We start from the raw sequence: 19,841 nt of genomic DNA on the forward strand, positions 1-19,841 counted from the left end.
TCGTAGACCTATATCTTTCATACAACAAAATAATTAATTAAGCTTTCCATTTATTTTTGTCGTATAACTTGAGGATCTTTACCCTTTCTTCTTATGATAAAAAAGCCCTGTCTTCTTCTTTTTTTGTTTTTCTCGTCACTAAAACCATTTTTTTTCTTTCAGCTAAATTTAAGTGTTTTAAAAAGCGTTTTCTGGGTGTAGCTCCATCCTCTCTTTGAGGCGGAGCGACCAAAAAATGCTCCGAGGCATTAACCTTTTTAGCATTAAAACACCTCTTCAACCTTACCTTCTGGGTATGTATCTTCTTCTACCTTTCCATACTCTCTAAATAATAAACCATGTCTACAAATATATATTTGATGATCAAAGTCTTGATCTTCTGTTAAGATTCAAAGGAGAAGAGAAGGAAGAAAAAGATTAATTGTGTCGTTTAAGCTTGATTTGCCAAAAGGAAACCCAAAACAAACCGATGGGAGCTTTCTTTAAGATGGGAGTTTTCCTTAAGATTAGAACATTTTTAGGCATGTGTACAATTATAATAGAGATTATTGATGATGCCATTTATATGTCCAACTTAAAAGAGGGCTTGTTTCATCATTATTTTTACATTCTTTTATTTTTTAGTTATAAGTTTTAGTTAACTATTTTAGATATTTGTCTTCTTTCTTTTTATTTTTTTTTTTTAAATATTAATATCTATGTTTTAAATTCTTATACTTTGTGATGTATTATATTTTCTATATTATATTTTAGAACCCAAAAGGCCAATGTCAACGCCTCAAAACTTACTTTTCGCCTCTGGACAAATAAAACCGCCTTGCATTTTCGCCTTTTTAAAACATTATAAAATTGTTTTTTCCACAATGTTTTTTTTTTTTTTTTTTGTCCCCCTTAATAATTAAGCTTTAAGTGTTTTACCTAATCGACCATTGAATTTTGAGATCAAAGCTTGGCACATGCCTATTAACATCAATAAAGTGGTGTTAACATTTTGTCATTGTAACTCTATTTTTAAAAGTTAAGAAATAAAGACAAATATAAAAGCTAAATGGGAAACTGTACAACCTCAAAAGCTTAGGAGACATTGATGTTAAAAAAAAATAAAAAAAAAATACATACATATATATATTGTCAGGATCCATTTAAAATTTCTCACCGGAACCCTAAATAAGTCATGATCCCAGGAAAACACCACTGAACCTTCCAACGGAAAATCCGATAGTATTTCCTCTAAGGGTAGGACTTACCACAAAATTTCCTGCATATAAAACACACTCCAATAAACACCACCTTATTCCTCCCACCTTACTACAATTTGTTTCCACAAATTTACAGCACTCCAAAATAATAACAGGGAATCAGTAAACAATTAAACAAATATCTGTCCAATCCGTATACAGAGCGTTATACAAATAAATATGATTTTAATACAATGACAGATAAAGAAACAATACAAGATGGAGAGAAAAAAGGGATGAAAAGCTTCTCTTCGACTTTCGGCAATGAACTGAGACGTCGGGCTCGTCCCGGATGATCAACTTCTACTAACCTAAACTTAGGGGAACGGAATTTAAAAATATAAGATGCTAATCATCTCAGTGAGTGACCCAATCTATTATACAATTATAATATTAATAATATAACAATAAAAGAAATTTAATCAATCAATACCAAACAATTAATAAATAATTATAATAAATATTTAAAATAATATTTTCTCTCAAAAACCTTCCAGTTCACTCAGTTGAAAAAGTTTCCTTTTTAAAATATTTTCACAAAACCCAATAATTGTACCCCAAAAATCAAGGAATAATTAATCTAATAAATTATAAATAAATTACATTAAATTAAAGATCTAGAATGTCTAATAAGAAACAAGAATAATTTTAATAACAATTATTAAATTGTACACAAAATGTCATAAATAAAATAAGCAAAATCACAATAAAATTTATATAAAAAAAATAATCAAAAAAATATCAAATTAAACGGAATGCAATAATTTAGAATGCACATAAATACAATATTAATTTAGAGCTCAATATATACATTGAAAACATTTAAAAAATCCAATAATTAAATTTAGAATAAAATATCACTAGATAAAATAAATAAAATCGTAAATAAACTTGTATTAGAGAAATTTGGCATAAAACAAAAATAAACTCAGTATATAAATTATAAAATTTATTATTTAAATCAATGAAATAATCAAGAAAACATTGTAATGGATTTTAAATCTCAGTTTAAAATAGATAAAAGAATACAATAAAATTCATGTTAAAATCTCAAAATTTAAATAAATAATATCAACATGGTAAAATAACATTCTAAAACACCAATTTAAAATAATTGATAAAAAACATAAATAAATACATTTTAGAAATATTAGTTTGAAATAAGCAATAAAACAAAATTAAATATGTTTAATTTTAAATACGATTTTAAAGCATCTTGTTTGAAATTCGTATCGAAAAAATAACTTGACACACTACACTATATACCAGTGATGCCTTATGATACCCAGCGTCCAAAGCACCATCTGGCGGAAGGTTAAAAAAAGAAACTTGCATACGGTCACTTCGGCATCCCGACAGCGCCGCTGCTTAAACCATCATTCCGGCCATGGAAGGGGGCGGCTTATGTGCACTATATAAAACTTGCATGCCTTCGGTCCGATGACAACTCACGGGAGACATTATAACTTGCGCGCTCATCCACATATACAGTACAGAACACCGGTACTGTATGAGTGCGTCTAAAACAAATAACCAAGTTTATTATTAAAATACCAAATTTTTCCAAAATTCACCATGGGAATTATATCATTTTTCAAATTCACATTCTCACATTTTTCTTTAATATTACCAACATAAATCCATCGATATAAATTCCATCAACTTCAAATCCATCAATGAAATCAACAATAATTTAAAATAAATATTCCTTCAATTCCTCAAATTTCAAAATATAATTAAATCACATGATAAACATAACAATTATAAAAGGAAATTGAAATCACAATTTCTTTTAATTCCCAAATATATTTTTGACACCCAAAAATATTTTAAAACAATATACATTGGCAATATAATTTAGATGAAAATTCTCTTAATATCAAATACATAAAACATGTGTATCAAATATTTAATTATGAAATATTCCAACAATGAAATTTGATAATAATTACCAAAATCTTAAATTCCTTAAAACCAAAATATTTTATAATGCACAAATATTTAATTCTATTCAATTTTGGCATCAAAATTCTAAATATAAATTTACTAAATATTTAACACATAAAACATATTCTTCAAATAACCAATTAACACAAAATATATATATTTTAACATCCCAAAATAAATTTGAAGGTGGATCACTCACCTCGAGCACGTAATTAACCCAAGATCCTCCATGGAATCAATTCCACGATGCACACGTGCTCTTTGAACAACAATATTATACAACTCAAATAAATTAATATTTTATTCGGATAAATAATACCCGGTACCGGAAGGGTTTAACACAAACGTTAACTAAAATTTGTGAGTAATATACCGAAATGAAGCTTATGGAATGAGGATAGCGGATTGAGGCTTACCTCCCGAAGATCAGACCCGTGGTGGCCGGGATCTCGTCGGAAAGCTTTCGGAATTCAAGTCCTCGATTCCCTCAATCCGTCACGAATTGGAGGAAAACAATCTCAGATTTGGGTTTAGGGAGATCGAATTAGTGGGGAAGAATAGGTGGGGTGATCGGAAACTCAACGGAATTGGGTTTTCCGGTGAGCCGCCGTGGTCACTAGAATCCGCCACCTCTGACGGCGCGTCCGATGGCCACTGGCCATGAAACTTGGTGAATGGTAGATCTGGTGATGGGTAACTCAACGGAACCGGCGGTGAGGCAAACAGAGGTCGGAATGGAGAGAAATCTGGGTTTGAAGCAATCGGTGCCGCCGCCGGAAAAAGTCTCGATCCGGGCGCGTCAGGGGTCGGCTGGCAGTGATTTTTGGCTGGCCGACCAGTTTTCAAGTGGGCTTCAAGCTAGGGTGGCGCGTGTACTATTCTGGTGGCCGTAAATGGTGAACAATGGTTGGCCAGTTGGGTTTCTCTCTCTCTCTCTCTCTCTCTCTCTCTCTCTCTCTCTCTCTCCTCCTCCTCCTTCTCTCTCCTCCCTCCCCTTCTCAGCCAGTCAAAATGCCTGTGGGTGCCATTGTTCACTCACGGGTGGATCCAATTTTTTGACACGTGGCATCATTGTTCACACACATACAGATCCATGAATAGTAAATGCTGTCTCGGAAAAACTTCACAGGTTCGCAACTTTCAAACCACATATCCAAATCGGATGTGCCACTAGTGTATAAACTCATCTCGATGAGTACTTCACAACCATGCATGAGTCAAAACTCAACTTTGCACGAACAAAATGTCAACTCCGGCACCCTTTGGACAATTTGGACCTTAATTTGTTTTGCTCATAACTTTCAAACCGTAGCTCCGTTTTCAACGTGCTACTAGTCTATGAACTCGTGCCAATGTGTACTTTTTAATGATACCTCGGTCAATGTGAAATTTTATCAGGAGCAAAAAGTCAATATTTGATCCATTCTCGGTCAACGACGGTCAAATCCGGTCAATCTTGGTCAAATTTGATAAATTTTCGGTATACTTTAGGACGAGATGTTCCATATATGACATTAGAGATTAGTAGATGGGCTTAAGAATTGTTTGACAAACGTAGGGAGGCTCTGCGAGCTAAATGTCAATTGAATCATATTGTAATAATTTCATAAATCAAAGGCCAGAAAATGACAATTGAAAAATATATAGTCTAAAATGTACAAACCTGAAAATAGTGGGTACAAAAATATATTTAAGCTTTGTTTATGCAAAAAATAAAAGAGACAAAAAAACTTAAAGATCATATTGAAATTTGTATCAACATTGATGAATGTATTTTATAGTTAACATAACAAATTTTCAACTATACAGTGCTTTTTTTTTTTTTTTTGGTCTATTACTCATTTTTAATGCACAGATAATAAGTTTATATGTATGGAATATTGTTAACATTGAAACTGAGATCCTTGCTAATTTTGTATCGCTATCCTGTTAATATATTAGCCAAAATTGGACATGGGAGTGTACAAATTACAACACTATTTTAAAATTTATTTTCTTCACATTTTCTTCGAAATTAGTTTTAAATAATTTGGCTTTTTCATTCGTTTCTTCATAGAGTCAAAATTATAGTTATTTTTTTGTCAAAATGGTTGAAGGAGAGACAAACGAGGGAAAGAAAATAGATGAGAATATGAAGAACGCGTTTTACTCCACCTTTCTACATTCTTACCTTAATATAGATATAATGCAATTAAATAATAACCACACAAAATTAACAACTCCATTTCTTTTTTAACTCATTTAAAAAGGCCAATAATTTTCCTTTACAATCATTTCAATACCAAGAGGAAGAGAAAAAATGGCTAGGGCTTTGGTTGTCGTTGCTCTCATTGCCACAACTATTTCTCTAAGTTTGTCATCTGTCCTCTGCTCCGATGCATCTGAACACTTCTTCGTGGAAGGCAAGGTCTATTGTGATACATGCAGAGTCCAATTCGTCACAAGGGTTAGCGAATATTTACCAGGTATCGTAACCCTAAATAATAAAAATTAAAAATTAAAATAAATTTCACGATTCAAAATGGAGGTCGAAATAACTAGAAGCACCTTTCTACCACACTATCTATTGTATGAAGATATGGGATTGATCCATATCAATCTTTGATTTGTATCTACATATATTTAAATGGATAACTCTATAACTTCTAATGTAAAATTAATCAAATTATTGTTTTTTAAAATGTACGTGCATGGATGCATGCATGCAGGTGCAAAGGTTCGCTTGGAATGCAGGCAACGCAACGACAGCACCTTGACATACTCAACGGAGGGCGAGACGGACAAGAATGGCGTTTACACGCTACCTGTGGATGGTGATCATGAGGAAGAGATTTGTGAGGTGAAGGCTTTGAAGAGCCCCAGGGAAGATTGCAATGAACATTTTGCGGATTACGATCAAAAAGCGAGAGTTGTGCTGACTGACAAAACCGGTGTGACGAACATAGCTCGCTATGCAAGCCCTCTTGGTTTCATGAAGAAAGAAGCTCTACCAGTCTGCGCAGAAGTTCTTAAGGAGTTGTTCCCTCCTGAGGAAGAAGATGCTTGAACAACAAAAGGATAATATATATATATATATATATATATATAGCAAAGCCGATCTTTTTTCGGCCTTTGTAATTAAAAATAATCTTCATTTATACTTGAATCGGACTCGAACTTCTATATGTTGTTTTTCAAAATAAGATATCTTTACAAAGAAATCTGATGCTATAGTATTTATGGGTTATTTTCTATATATATTATACGATTTTTAGTTTTTTTTTTTGTTCTTTTATTTATGTCAGGAAATTGTGTAATACTGCAAATTCATTCATGTGCAATTCGTAATTAATGGGGATGCATATAGTGTAGATGGTGATTACAAATATATCACAAAATAATTTTATATTTTTATCCTCAAATAATGTAGAGTACCATGTTCTTTTTTTCCTACTTTCTTTCTTTCTTTCTTTTTATTTTTAGCTTCTGTAATTGATGTTCTTGTTATATATTCCACCGATCATTTTCTCTGTATAGTTTTTCTTTCTTGACTATACGTATAATTTTTACAAATATATAATAACTCAAAATCTATTAACACAGTTGATCTTTTTTATGAAGAATATTGGTTTGTATTTAAGTAAGTGATATAATATATATATATATATATATATTGTATAAACTATAGTTTGACGATTTTAATTAAAGGAAGTTATATGTATATTTGAGGTACATGCAACTGACAATATTGATATGGGTATCCAAAATGTTGTTCCCTCTTGCTCGCGTAGGTTTTGTGGGCCAAACCCATGATCGATGGCGTTAGAATAACGCAGGCTCAACCAAATTACCCTTATTCCACGTCAAAATAACCTTAATCGATTTTTTTCGTTTTCCTTTTTTTTTTCTTTTTTTTTTGAAAAAAAAAATCTTATGCTCATTAGTTTTTGTATAAATAATTATAAAATTGTTATTCAAAGAAAAAAATTGGTTTTCAAAAAATATCAATTCTTCATTTCGTACAAATAAATTTTGCATGTTGATTAAAAAAAATTTTTTTTTTTTAAATTGGCATGTTGTTCACTACTCTTTGTCTACACGCTACCTACCCATTTTAATTGCCAAGTATATATAATTGTTCATTTCCAACCTCAACTTTTTAAAAAAATAAAATAATAAAGCTACGCTGTAAATTTAATTAATATTATATATATATATATATATATAGAGAGAGAGAGAGAGAGAGAGGGATATATAGAATATAAAAAAGCCAGGCACTATTAGAAAACTTTGTTTTCTTTATTAATCAAATTAAATAAAAGAAAAAAATTTGCTTTGAAACTTTTAAAATATGCTCCATTTCTCTCAACGTTGAAGAATCTAAAACTATCCTCTTTGGCACTTCTCTCTATTTATTTATAAATAATAAAATAAAATAAAATAAAAAACTAGCCATAACAAATGTTTTACTAATATACGCATATTTAATTTTTATATCTCGATTTAAACGTATATTCAAATTTAAAAAAAAAAATGCTAAAAAGCTATACATGAATATTATGACTAATCTCAATTACTCAATGTTTTCTTGTAATGCTCTTCAAGCTAATTATATATTTAAACCTTGCACGAAATTATATTGCTGTTACTTTTTTTAATGACAAGCAGATACATAATTTGATTACCGACCAATCAAAGTTGTGTCTTTTTATTCACCAAAATTTGTCATTAAAGGCTTTTCTTTTACCTTTAGGCCTTGTGCAAGTGAAAACAACAAGGCACATTTGCAGTATCATATTGAATATTAATAAAAGCTTCAAAAAGATTTCCTTAATTAATTCCTTTCCTTCTGTCTCTTATATATGTGGTTAATGAAGACCCTTTTCTTTTAGTGCACGGTTTGTTAGCTAAATGTCAATTTCGTTAAAGTAGGCTTTATTTTTTTATCTTTGATTTTGTCCTATCTTATCAATGGACGCATTTTAGGCCAGATAGAGTTCACTAAGGAATATATGTATATACATATATATATATATATATATATATATTAAGAAAATTAGAATTTTATCTTAGAAAATGTTTGAGATAATGTTTTTTGGTTGGATTTTTGACGATAATAATTTTTTTCAATGAAAATGTTTATACATATAGGTTAATTTTTGTTTCAAGGAAAATTTTCTCTTCCATTTATTTTCTTTTCTTTTGGATTACAATAATGACAAACAACTTTAGAACCTAAAATACAAAATAAAAAGTAAAGGGTGAGAAAGATGAAAAATGAATATTGTTTAAATAAAATTATCACGATCATGACCAAAATAAATATATCTTAAAAACTCATTTAAATTTTGCCTCATTGTAACAACTATATTATAAATTTATTTTATTTATTTATTTTATTTTAAGGTAGAAGATTGGAATTCAAGATTGATATGCAAATATATAGTGACTTTACTCTCGACCGTATAAAGAAAAACTTATAATATATTGTTATTGTTATAGGGTGACTTAGTGATTAAAAACAAACAACACATTGTTATATTGAATTTGTTATGTTAAAACTTAAAAAATACCCCACATATTCGAGTAATTTTTTTTTCAGTTTATATTTTTGGATATTTATGTTTTAGAGTATAATTTGTTGCAAAATTAAACAACTAACTAAAAATGTAGATAATAACAAGAGAGAGAGAGAGAGAGAGAGAGAGAGAGAGAGAGAGAGAGAGAGAGAGAGAGATAGAGAAGTAATCAATTCAGTCTAATTCATTGCCATTTCTATGCACATTTATTGTAAGTGTATTCTTTTATGGGGATTTCTGCCAAAATACCAAAAAGATGCCTTAGGCCCAAAGGAAAGCAAGACTCCATTATTTCAAAAATTAAAAATTAAAAAATTAAAAAGAAATAAAAAAGAATAAAATAAAATAAAAAAATAGTCAAAAATCATTGCAATTTGAGCAAATAAATAAAAACCCATTAAAAATTCGTCAAAATAGAGCTTTTTCTTTAGTGGGGAGAAGAAACAACTCTCTCTCTTCCTGTGTCTCCCAAGAACCCTTATTTGCGTTTGCGTGGAGCTTTGCAATCGACATTGAAATGGCTAACAGTAATCTTCCCCGAAGAATTATCAAGGTTTGTTCCTCTGTTTTCTTTACGATCCCTATCTTAATTTCCTCTGATCGGTCTGTTTGGTTCCTGAGAAACCAATCCAAACAAAACCAGCAGACCCAAAAAAAAGAAAAAAAAGCATTTTGGAGTTTTTTTTTTTTTTTTTTTTCTTTAAAACGGTTTATATTTTTAAAAATTTGACCTATTATTTTTCTTTTGTTTTTTCTGCCTGATCTTACTCTTGTGACCAGGATAGCTTTAAGGTTTTGCTTGTTTTGGTAATTGATTTTGGTGTTCTGTAATTGATTGAATCGTTTTTGTTACTTGCAGGAAACTCAGCGTCTGCTCAGTGAGCCTGGTAAGTGCTTGAAGTTGAACTCTCTCTCTCTGTGTCTTTTTGGCTGTAATTTGAAATTGTCTTTTTTGCAGATGTTGCAATTATGCTAGTTTTGTTTTTAGGAGTTTAATGTTTTATTCTGATCAGTCATGGGTTTCATTTGTAATTGAAATTTTGATTTGGGTTTCAGCACCTGGAATAAGTGCTTCCCCGTCCGAAGATAATATGAGGTATTTTAATGTGATGATTCTTGGACCTACGCAATCTCCTTATGAAGGTAAATGACTTGGCTGCCTATGCTGTTATTTTTGTAATGTATAGTGGTTGGTGATGGATTCATGTTTTTGATTGGTTTTTTTGAGAGTGCGGTTCTTCTGGTACTGATAATATAGCCATGGCATTTGATAATTTTGGTTCTTTCTTTAGCAATATGAGTTGCAAGTGATGGATCAATTGTTTAAGTAAATAGATATTCTATTTGAAACTTGAAAGGGTTCAAGGCTGCTCTCCTTTATTTCATGTTGTTTAAATATATGCCATATTTTATCTGAGTTTTGTATGATAAGGACTGTATGAGAGACTCTAATTGATAAAAGTTGCTGGCAATCCACAAATTCTTTGGATCTGACTAGCTTAAAACAACATTAGTTTATTAATAAGTTTATATCTAACCTGAATCCTTGATCTTATGGTACCTCGATGAAGTGGAAAAAGTAGTACTGATGTTAGGAAGTCTTTTACCAGGTTCTTTGATGACATTAAATTTGTAGTTGCAACTTAAGAGGTCAATGGAAAATTGCATTAGCATGTGCTTATTTCAAATGTCATTTATCTTTACATTCCTTATCAATGGGTACACTCTTTTCTCTTGGAACCAAATCCAGATTGTATGGAAGATTAATATTTAACATTACACATGCTAACTTTGGGTTATATGATATGTTAAACTGTTTGGTTTCTTTAAAATATATTATATTACCTATTATTTAGATCAACTTAGGGTATGGGTGTTGAATTTAATTATCTGGCCCAATGTTGGACCGCATATCTTCCTAAGTCTTTTACATGTAGCTTTGAAGTGTCCTATTGTATTACACTTACAAGTGTCAAGTTTTATTGATATGGATCGAGTAGAGTGAGGTTATTAATTTATCAGCTAAATTTACTTTTAGTAGTTTCACCCAACTCTTTTAGTTGTTTATTCCCTGATTATTTGAACAAATAATCTTTACCTTGTTTGTGTATCTTCTTTATCGGGTGTTAAACACTAAGAATAGACAGGGTCAGAAAAATTTGGGAACATAATAATGATTCAAATGTGAAATGGTAGAGGATAAGGATGCCTTTCTTAATAGCATCTGCTAAGCTGATGGCAGATATATACTTTGTCTGAGCTTGAGTGAAAGAGGACATTCCATTGCATCAAGTCAGTCCTTTTGATGTTGTGATTTTTGCTGGGCCAAGGAAATCACATCATTATTTCAATTCTTTGTTAACAATCATTTTTTAAAATTTATTTTTTGTTATTTAAGATAGTATTTTTTTAGTTGACATGGTTGACATGGTTTTCTTTATAATTTGAACACTTTTAGAGGTGATAATGTGTTTGCTTATCTGAAATATTCTTATTCAGGAGGAGTATTCAAGTTGGAATTGTTTTTGCCTGAGGAATATCCAATGGCTGCACCAAAGGTACATATCAGATTGTGCTCATTATGGTCTCACAGTCCTTTTTACATGAATAAATGCAATGCCCTGCTGTTTGTTTCGTATGTTAGGCCCTCGTTTGGTTAAAAATAAGGTATATTTTGTCTCAAGGGAGTACAATCACTAGTAAAAATGTGTCGAAGAGTAGCAAATAAAATTGCAGATTACAGTAAAATTTGCAGATGCGTATTATTATCCATTAAATGGGTTTTCAGCAGTTCAACCCTGAATTGCCTGCACTGGCTTATCTGAGTGGGATCCCTCAGTCCCTTTTTTCTAATTTAGGAAAAAGAAAAGAACAGGAAATATGCATCCTTTACTCTTTATTATCTTAGATTCTCTTCATATGGTTGTTGGTCTATAATTTTATTCCCATTTCAGGTTCGATTTCTTACCAAAATTTATCATCCTAACATTGATAAGGTATGCCAATATCTTTTCATTTGTCTCTCTGTGCTCTGATAGATAATTTTTCTCTCCTTCAGTGTGTTGTTTTGATATCTTATATTTTTATACAGCTTGGAAGAATATGTCTTGATATTTTGAAGGACAAATGGAGTCCTGCTCTCCAGATACGAACTGTACTTTTGAGGTATGATGAAGTTGATCTTAGAAATTACAATGTTATAATTTATTACTTATTCATTGTTTTAAGTTTGTATCCTAGGATTAAATTTTGGACAGAATTTTGTGACATTGGTTTTTATTTGTTGTTGTGTGTGGCTAGTATTCAAGCACTTCTTAGTGCACCAAATCCTGATGATCCGCTTTCCGAGAACATTGCTAAGCATTGGAAATCAAATGAGGCTGAAGCTGTTGAAACAGGTATTGCTAAATCCCAATTTTGCCCATATCTTCATAACTAGTTGATATAACAATGTCAATGTGAAATGTTGAAATTTATAAGCTCTTGAATTTCATTGATTTATGCAGCAAAGGAATGGACCCGTTTGTATGCTAGTGGTGCTTGACGACTTGATGGAAACTTTTGCTTCCTTCAAATAACATTAATGCAATGTATCTTAATTGACTGCAAATTTTAAAAGAAAATGTGGAGCACTGATGCTTTAAAAGATGGAGTTTAATATTCTCAAGCTTCAAGTTATCGTCAAGTGTATGTTTCCTTTGGAGGATTAGGATCCTCTCCATCTCATTTGAAATGGAGAGAATCAAATTAAATTTAGAATGGAAGTTATGTCATATTAAATAACTTAAATGGTATAATTTTTTTTTTTTAAACAATTTATTGTTTCTAAAAATGAAAAGAGTTGAACAACGCTAATTTTCTTTTATAGTTCAAACCATCGAGGATCATCTATAAGGTTTTCATTATATGTGCCTTTGCTTGATGTTAATGCTGGTGTTTTAGGTGTTGGATAAATTAATATATGGGTTTGAACACATTCTGGAATGTAGAAACTTGCTTGATTTTTGTATTAGTTGTTCCTTTAGCTCAATAAATATTGTTAATTTGAAGGTTGTACATTTTTTTGTTCGTAAGGTTCAAAAGTCTCTTGTGAGAGATTCTGAGAAATAATGATAACAATTGGCATTTAATAAAGTTTCGATTTTGTAATTTATTTATTTATTTATTTTAGAGAAGTAATTTAGTATGTTTAGTATGATATCTTAGGCCAGCTTGGTAGAATTAAATATTACAACGAGGCTTTGGTGGTCATTCCCACTATGAATGCCATTTTATCACCGTCATCTACTACTTTATCCTGGAGTAAAAAAATAAAATAAAAAAAATGAAAATATTCTGCACATAAACGTTGTTTTTTATCAGGTTGGATGGTCATGGACTCACATAGACTTGATTGATCTGTTCTGTTTTGTTTTTTATTTTTTCTTTTAATTCACAGAAAGGAGTAATCTGATTTTTTTTTTATAATTATTTTAAGATGTATTTTGGTGTTTGGAATTTGGATTAAACACTAATTAAGTTGGCCTCTGTTGTTGTGAGGAATGAAGTAACAATAGGGATTAGCGGCAGATCATGGTATAGTAAATTGTAATCATATAATTAACTTCTTAGAGAATTTTCAAATTATTTCAACACTTTAGTTTATCAAAAAATAAAAAATATTGTCAACACATTATTGTAAATCACACAAGGAAACAAATTATTATTTCAAAAAGAAAAAATTAATCTCTGACCACAAAAGGGCAAAAATAAATAAATAAAGATTAAAAACAATATATATCATTACTTAAGATTTTTGGCTCTTTTCCTGTCCACGGCAAAAGGCAATGTCAAATTTCAATCTCTTTTTTTCAATGGCTATGAAAATATCATTATTTATGAGTTTTAAACAACTGAGTTCTCATGTAAAAATCATTTTCATTCCAGCTTCTTTTGGCCTCGGCTCTGCACCTTTAACAACTTCTTTACCGAGTCTTTTTTATGTTGGATATTATATGTCTGCTTCTTGAGTTCACAGGGCTAATATAACTAGCCCATCCCATAGCCATGGATTGTTATATTGACAACCACTTCAAAGGTTTTAGGTGGATTTAAGGTGACTTAAATAGTTACATTAATCCAATTTGATCATCTACGATCTCATTTCCAATTGTACCGACTTCATGTTATTGTTCCAAAACCTTCGGGAAGGACCACACCCACTATATTTTTACCATACCATCTTTCATTTTACAAAATTTTCTTTTGCGAACGTCATTAACCAAAATCATCATTCACACTTCTGCTAATTACCTCAGTAATTTTCATTAACCGGTTAAGTTCCAGAGTGTCCATATTTAGTTATCAAGTTATATAAGGAACCTATTATCAGCAGTATGATTCAACCTTTGTAAGCATCCATGTTGGTTCCCCACAAACAACGCATCTATGTTCCTTAAAATATCAAATTGCTTTATCTGCTTCGGTTTATTAGCCTGAACGAACAAAGTAAAGATTTTTGAATATTAGAAGACTAACGTATAGGAGTTTTGAAAGAAGAAAAGTCAGAACCATAGTCTAGTAATGTAAATTATAGGACTGGTTTCTGGATTAGTATTATGCTTGTGACTAGCATGTTAGCATCTGGATTAAAATCATCAACATTTGCCACTAAAACTTCAGACCCATTGACACTTTTTCAACAGCCAAAAAAGTGTAACAGGAAATCTTGGTAAAATCTGGAAAAGGTTCATGCGATTAACAACTCAGTGCCTAAATAACTCAATTAATGTACCTAAAGACCAAATAATCTCTCCCTCTTGCTCTCTTTCTGATGGGAAAGGGCATCTAGAATGGATGAACGCGTGGACCAACCATCTGAAGTCATGCTTGTTCAAAATTTTGATACAGCTAGAACCTAGGCGTACAGTAACATCCTCTTTCATTTTGGTATTCTTCTAAGAAGCTTGTACATTCCAAAAATGTTCTTATGCTGCCACAGGTATGGAATGAAAAACGAGCGATAAAGAGATGGCGAGAGCTCCCTGTCCAGATAAGGCAACGCTCCAATTGCCTGAATTCAATAGATACATGTTAGTATTTCACGAGAAGGAAAAAAATATAGGGGGGAGAAAGAGAGAGAGAGATTGATTTTTACCTCCCATGTTGACAGATCACTTCCACGATAGGGGTAAGGTCGTCTTAGATGCAACTCAACAAGTAATGTACAAGCTTCAATGTCTTTAAGCTGCAATGTAGATGGCAGGTCATTTTGTAATGAAACACATAATTATGTAACCAGACATACCAAGTAGAGGACATTTATATGAACTAGCTAAAGATTTGGCAACTTACATATTGCTCGGGAGATGCTTTGTTCTTATTGTTAAAATATGGCGGTGCAGCAGCAGTTCCTCCCAGAGTAGAATTGAATGGGAATGGAAGAAGCCCTCGGAATCCATCATCAATCCATCGAACTTCTCCTACATAATCAGGAACAAAAAATGATGATGGGAAGCGATGCCATTCACTCCCAACACAAAGTACAGCACCTGCAATCCAACATTGTATAAATCTTAGATGGAACCACCTTCTGCATATAGTATGCCAGATAGATGTGATTATTTACTTGATTATATTTTTAATCGTATAGCTTCTGTGCTATCATTTTCCGCAACATCTGAGGTCTTAGCAGTAAAGTGTGAAACAGCAAGATACAGACTCTCACCCGTTCCTACATCATCATGATGCTCTAATAGCTTGTAAATCTCCAAAGGAGCTGAGTAACCATGAATTAGTGAAAATGTACGAGCGTGGGAGGCACATAAGATGAGGCCCAGAACCACTGGTCTAATAATCTTGGCTATCTGGACATGCAAGCAAAGAGAGTGGAAAATAGGCATGTTTTAACAAAACTTAAGAAAGTCGTGCAAGTAAATAAGATAAGCTCACCATAACCATCAGAGAATTGTCATGGGGATTGTATTTGTCTCGAAAAATATCAGGAAAGCTCTCAATGACAGCTGAAGCAGCAATGCAAATAAGAGGATATATTGGATAAAGGAACCTGCAAGAAGTAATAACAATTGCAATATCTTATCATTTTCTGCATCTCACCTTCAGTAAGATATACATATATTCATCATTATCAGCATCGATAAAATTAAACATATATTCATCATTATCTGCATCTCAGTTTCAATAACATAAAATTAAACATATATTCAGTCCATTAGAATTTCAATTGGCTCTCATAAAGAGGTTAAAATTCCTAAAATAAGACATTAAATGCAGGAACATTCAGATTGAAATTGAAACTATGCAAAGGACCAAAGGCTTGCTCCTGAGAAATGCATAAACTGGACATGAATCTCAGTCAAATACCATGTTAGGTATATAGAAATGAAAGACCAATCCATGGTGACAACATAAAGTGTACACCATTGCACTCATTTTAGTGAGTACAGTACCACCTGAAACAGGACTAATGTCACCTTGTATGGTTTAAAAAAATTATCTAAAACACAATAATTCAATTCCTAGAACTCACCAAATTAAAATTCCAATTCAATAGCTATCACTAAAACTCCTATGTGAAAAGTCCTCAAACCAACCCATTTATGGCATTAATTCTTTCTTGATGGTGATTATATAGTTTTTTTAAATCGGAAAGCAATCCCTAACTTTATGATATGATATAACTTCAATATTGCCAGGGAAAAAGTTTGGTTAAGAGTCTTGAATAAATTAATAGTTTAATACTAACATTACTCCTGAATGTTGGGTATGGTTACAGATGAGTAACTGATCCTGCATCATAGCCTCCTAAGCACATGCAAAAATATTCTTCGTTTCCAAATGATAACATGATTGAGGGACAAAAAAAAATCCTGCTAAATAGCAATGATAAAAATGCTAGAAATTTTCAAATTCTCCACACTGTTTCAGGATTTTATTATTATTATTATTATTGCAAATGCACAGATTTACTAATCTAAGCAAGGGTGACTTTAAGTCAGTTTATACTGGCGAGTTACAGCATAAAACCATGTCACCAGCAATGGGTAAGATTAGACTAACCTTTCTTCTTTGTGTGGCTGCAAAGACATAAATGCCAACCAGATATATACAGGAGAGACCACAACCAGCAAGTCCAGGGCAAACTTTCTCCTTAAAATTGGTATCATTACCAGAAACAACAATGCAAGAATGAAAGAGAAGTTGAAATTGTTAAATCCATTCCTAAAATAATAGAATGGTCCTTCAATTCCATACAAATGGCTCTCACCACCTCCTACGACATTATAGAGCATCAAATTTAACACAGATGAGGTCCACTTTCCGTAGTAGTAGCAATCAAAAAGAAGTGAAAGTGCCTGGAAAAATATTGACTCATGGGCATTAAAACATAGTGTGAATTGTAATTTTCCAAATTGGTTAAATACAAAACCATATATTTTGTATATCTGAAAAAAAATTCTAACAGTTCAAAAGGCTTACAAGAAGAGAAACAGATGTGACAGCTCCAGCAACAAATGCTTGTTTGAATCTTCTGTATAAAGAATAGAATGTCACTGGAAGAAAAGCCAAGATTGAGAATGGCCAGCCAAGGATCACACCAACAGCTGCAACTGCAACTGCCATAGCAGGTTTCTCAAGAAGCAATAGACCTGATGAAAGAGAGATGGCATACATAGAGAATGAACTTGGCAGGAAACCTGTGAAACAATATCAAGACAATTACAATGATGTAAGATAACTTCAATGATAAAATGAAATAAGGTAAGCATTGTTATGTTGTGAATGGAAAGCTAAAGCTCTAATAGGAAAAAAATAATAATAATAAATAACCACAGAAAAAAAAAAAAAAAAAAAAAAAAAAAAAAAAGAGCATAGTTAAGCAATGCAACACAGAAACAAAAGGGGGTTAATAGGATTTGAATAGAAAATGAGTTAGAACATTAGGCTCTCCTACCATATTAAGTTACCAATAATCCAAAAGGTTTTAAGATGTTAGGAAGTGGATTTAACTATGTAAATGCTAACACAGTAGACAGTTAAGAGAAATCAATGGAGATAAGTGGCAAAGGCCCACTCACTTGTGCTGGCAAAAAAGCAACCGCTTGTTAAACAAAGCATTGCAAGTGTGTAAGAAGCAAGACGTTTTCCATACTTCCTGGAGAGGGCTACCACCAGAACTGTTTCTGTGATAACAGAGAGGACAGCAAGAAAGAGTCTTACAGCATAGAATACTCTCACCTGTAATGAAATTATTGGTTCAATGACTAGTATTATGAAATTAAAAATATTTAAAAAGTATATATCAATAAAAAACGTCAGAATAGAAAGTTTCTTACCTTTTCATCACCGAACAACCAGGAAGCTGGTCGACCTACCAACTCATGGAAGGCAAGGTACAAATATGACCGAAGTGCAAACTCAGAACTGAAAAAGGCAAATAAACTAATGAATGTCTCATTGGAAGCTTACGATAAGCAAGGAATGTTTCAAAGTAAATAAAGCTCCAAAACTATCTTATGTTTCAAAGTAAATAAAGCCCTAAAAACTATCTTATAGACCAAATATTTATCCCAACCTGGCAACCATCTGAATTGCACACAAACGGAGTCAAACTTAAAATCAAAACACGAAGATAGGAGCATTAACCCCCAAAATAACAGACAATCAATGCTCAAAAGAAAACTTGCAAGTTGAAACAAACCAAAATTTTGCAAGAGAGCATAAGCATTAGATACTCACTGACACAAAAGCCACTCTTGCAAAAAGGTGAGGATCGTATTCACCCTCGATGTTCATTTGAATTCATATTCCATCTCACCAGGGACATGTCAGAATTTTTAAATCCAGTAATTGTATTTCTGTTTCAGTCTCTAAGTGTTCCCTATAATTTTTATTTGGAACCAAAATAAACACAAAACAGTAAAAATAAATAAATAAATAATTCTGCATGCGAATAAGCTTAACACTTTGTAACCATAACAGAGCTTAAAAGTTTCACAGCAATACTCATGAAAGAACATAAAGAAACAAAAACTCATATCAAAATTGAACCAAAAACCCATATACGCAGACACGTTAAATAACTGAAATTTCCATTCCAAAAAGACAAAAGACATAGATAGGGATTGAAGGGTACCTATATTCCCAAGTTTGGAAGCCAGATTTGAAAAGAAGATAATGAAGAGGTTCCCAGTAGTTGAAGACCTCATCACAGTCATGTATGATGTTTGATGTGGCGCTCATGTACCTCAGCATTCCCAAAGCAAACAACGGGAAGAACCAACCCAACCCTTTGTCCTCTTCTTTGCTGTTCGATTTCCCTGGTTTATCGACCTTCGAGTAAGACAACGATGACGATGACGGTGAAGGATCGGACGGTGGAAGTGGAAGGCGTCTCTGCCTTGTTGAGAGAGCCATGACTGCCAACGCTATGAAGTGAAAAAAAAAGAGTCTAAATTTTCTCTCTGCCGACTCTGTTTTCGGAAAACAGAAGAGGATGGTCTTCAATGGAAGAAGATGAAACCCAGGTCTGAGGTCCGGGCAGCGGAAAATGATTCCTTTCTTCCTTCTAAAGTAAAACAAAAAAAAAAATAAAAAAATAATAATATCAAAATGTAAAAATTGAAAAAAAAAAGAAAAAGTAAGAGAAAAAATAATAACAATAACAATAATAATAAAAACATTGAGTACCTTTTCCACTGGCAAATAATTATTAATTATATGAACTTATTGATGCTTTGGTACTTTCGAATGTAAATTATAATATAAATCTCAAATGGATTTGTGTATCTTTTTTTTTTTTTTTGGCTAAAAATGTATTTGTGTGTGTCAAGTTTTGGAAAGAAGCAGAAGTTAATAGAGAAAGTCTTTAATAGTTCTACATCCTGAAGTTGTTGATGTGAGAATTATTACAAACATACATATATATATATATATATATTTACTAGTACTTTTTCTTTTATTTGTTCTTTTTTAAGCATATTTTCATTTTTAGAGATTGTTAGAAATAATTCTAATGTCAAGAAAGAGAAGAAGATGAAATTCTATTTTTTTGAAATTAATTTGTCATATAAAGATCGTTTTGGGGGAAATTAATAAA

At 31.8% G+C, this 19,841-nt stretch overlaps 3 protein-coding genes across 4 annotated transcripts; 2 read left to right on the forward strand and 1 right to left on the reverse strand.

Moving 5' to 3' along the window:
• Window positions 1-5,447: 5,447 nt before the first annotated feature.
• LOC107432533 (olee1-like protein) lies at window positions 5,448-6,450 on the forward strand. Its single transcript, XM_016043684.4, has 2 exons — window positions 5,448-5,650; window positions 5,894-6,450. The coding sequence occupies exons 1-2, from the start codon at window positions 5,485-5,487 to the stop codon at window positions 6,229-6,231; spliced, it is 504 nt and encodes a 167-aa protein (XP_015899170.3). The 5' UTR covers window positions 5,448-5,484; the 3' UTR covers window positions 6,232-6,450.
• A 2,567-nt stretch (window positions 6,451-9,017) lies between these two features.
• Window positions 9,018-12,555, forward strand: LOC107432499 (ubiquitin-conjugating enzyme E2 35). Its single transcript, XM_016043644.4, has 8 exons — window positions 9,018-9,296; window positions 9,603-9,630; window positions 9,800-9,886; window positions 11,243-11,301; window positions 11,698-11,739; window positions 11,835-11,908; window positions 12,044-12,141; window positions 12,250-12,555. Exons 1-8 carry the CDS (start codon window positions 9,261-9,263, stop codon window positions 12,285-12,287), a joined length of 462 nt encoding a protein of 153 aa, XP_015899130.1. The 5' UTR covers window positions 9,018-9,260; the 3' UTR covers window positions 12,288-12,555.
• A 1,745-nt stretch (window positions 12,556-14,300) lies between these two features.
• LOC107432495 (dol-P-Man:Man(6)GlcNAc(2)-PP-Dol alpha-1,2-mannosyltransferase) lies at window positions 14,301-19,578 on the reverse strand. 2 transcript variants are annotated; one of them, XM_016043638.4, is made up of 11 exons: window positions 19,433-19,573; window positions 18,879-19,310; window positions 18,079-18,166; window positions 17,821-17,980; window positions 17,222-17,439; window positions 16,802-17,097; window positions 15,674-15,788; window positions 15,450-15,588; window positions 15,077-15,273; window positions 14,880-14,969; window positions 14,301-14,795 (listed from the first exon to the last, which is right to left on the reverse strand). In XM_016043638.4, the coding sequence occupies exons 2-11, from the start codon at window positions 19,157-19,159 to the stop codon at window positions 14,664-14,666; spliced, it is 1,716 nt and encodes a 571-aa protein (XP_015899124.3). In that variant the 5' UTR covers window positions 19,160-19,310; window positions 19,433-19,573; the 3' UTR covers window positions 14,301-14,663. The 2 variants fall into 2 exon arrangements, with proteins under 2 accessions (XP_015899124.3, XP_060668802.1); XM_060812819.1 differs by lacking the exons at window positions 14,301-14,795; window positions 14,880-14,969 and having other exon boundaries at window positions 15,134-15,273; window positions 15,351-15,588; window positions 19,433-19,578.
• Window positions 19,579-19,841: the final 263 nt, after the last annotated feature.

This window comes from Ziziphus jujuba, chromosome 11, assembly GCF_031755915.1.
Source record: "Ziziphus jujuba cultivar Dongzao chromosome 11, ASM3175591v1".
NCBI lineage: Eukaryota > Viridiplantae > Streptophyta > Magnoliopsida > Rosales > Rhamnaceae > Ziziphus > Ziziphus jujuba.

Coding starts and splice junctions, on each gene's coding strand:
- LOC107432533 (XM_016043684.4), top strand. CDS start 5,485: ATGGCTAGGGCTTTGGTTGTCGTTGCTCTCATTGCCACAACTATTTCT. Junction 5,651..5,893: donor GGTTAGCGAATATTTACCAG/GTATCGTAACCC, acceptor GCATGCATGCAG/GTGCAAAGGTTCGCTTGGAA.
- LOC107432495 (XM_016043638.4), bottom strand. CDS start 19,159: ATGGCTCTCTCAACAAGGCAGAGACGCCTTCCACTTCCACCGTCCGAT. Junction 18,167..18,878: donor TTCCAAACTTGGGAATATAG/GTACCCTTCAAT, acceptor TGCCTTTTTCAG/TTCTGAGTTTGCACTTCGGT. Junction 15,789..16,801: donor CAGCCACACAAAGAAGAAAG/GTTAGTCTAATC, acceptor TACTTCTTGCAG/GTTCCTTTATCCAATATATC.
- LOC107432499 (XM_016043644.4), top strand. CDS start 9,261: ATGGCTAACAGTAATCTTCCCCGAAGAATTATCAAG. Junction 9,297..9,602: donor TTCCCCGAAGAATTATCAAG/GTTTGTTCCTCT, acceptor TGTTACTTGCAG/GAAACTCAGCGTCTGCTCAG. Junction 11,740..11,834: donor ATCATCCTAACATTGATAAG/GTATGCCAATAT, acceptor ATTTTTATACAG/CTTGGAAGAATATGTCTTGA.